At 53.2% G+C, this 596-nt stretch overlaps 1 protein-coding gene across 1 annotated transcript in view; it reads left to right on the top strand.

The window, feature by feature from the left end:
- LOC107570785 (ubiquitin thioesterase ZRANB1-like) overlaps positions 1–596 on the top strand; it is a 5,385-nt gene that overhangs the window by 3,542 nt on the left and 1,247 nt on the right. Inside the window, exon 3 of the mRNA XM_016257044.1 lies at positions 172–325. Coding sequence (XP_016112530.1) covers positions 172–325 — 154 coding nt within the window. The remainder of the gene's footprint in view (positions 1–171; positions 326–596) is intronic.

The raw sequence follows: 596 nt of genomic DNA, 5'->3' as shown, positions 1-596 counted from the left end.
CAGGACATGCTGGCCATTCTGCTGACGGAGGTGTGTGTGAGTGTGAGTGTGTGCGTGTGCGAGTGTGTGCGTGTGCGAGTGTGTGTGTGCTGCTCTCTGATTGGGTGATGACTGAGCTTGTGCTGCTCTGATGATGTGGAAGTGCGTCTGAAGTCTTGTGTTTGGTCGCAGGTTTCCCAGCAGGCCGTCAAATGCATCCCAGCGATGGTTTGTCCTGAACTGACGGAGCAGATTCGCAGAGAGATCAGCGCATCGCTGCACCAGCGCAAGGGAGACTTCAACTGCTACTTCCTGACAGACCTCGTCACATTCACCCTGCCGGCAGGTGGGACACACACACACACTCTCTCTATCTCACACAACACACACACACACACTCACACACACACTCTCACACACACACACTTACACTCACTCACACTCACACTCACTCACTAACTCACTCACTCTCACACACTCACTCACTCACTCTCACTCTCTCACACACACCCCCACACACTCTCACTCTCCAACTCTCTCACACACACTCACACACACACACTCACTCACTCACTCTCACACACACTCTCTCACACACACACACACTCACTCACTCA

The sequence above is a fragment of the Sinocyclocheilus grahami genome, unplaced genomic scaffold, assembly GCF_001515645.1.
Source record: "Sinocyclocheilus grahami isolate Dianchi unplaced genomic scaffold, SAMN03320097.WGS_v1.1 scaffold1505.1, whole genome shotgun sequence".
NCBI classification, from domain to species: Eukaryota; Metazoa; Chordata; class Actinopteri; order Cypriniformes; family Cyprinidae; genus Sinocyclocheilus; species Sinocyclocheilus grahami.
Note: the sequence above shows the minus strand (reverse complement) of the source record. Positions and strands in the feature narration are given on the sequence as shown.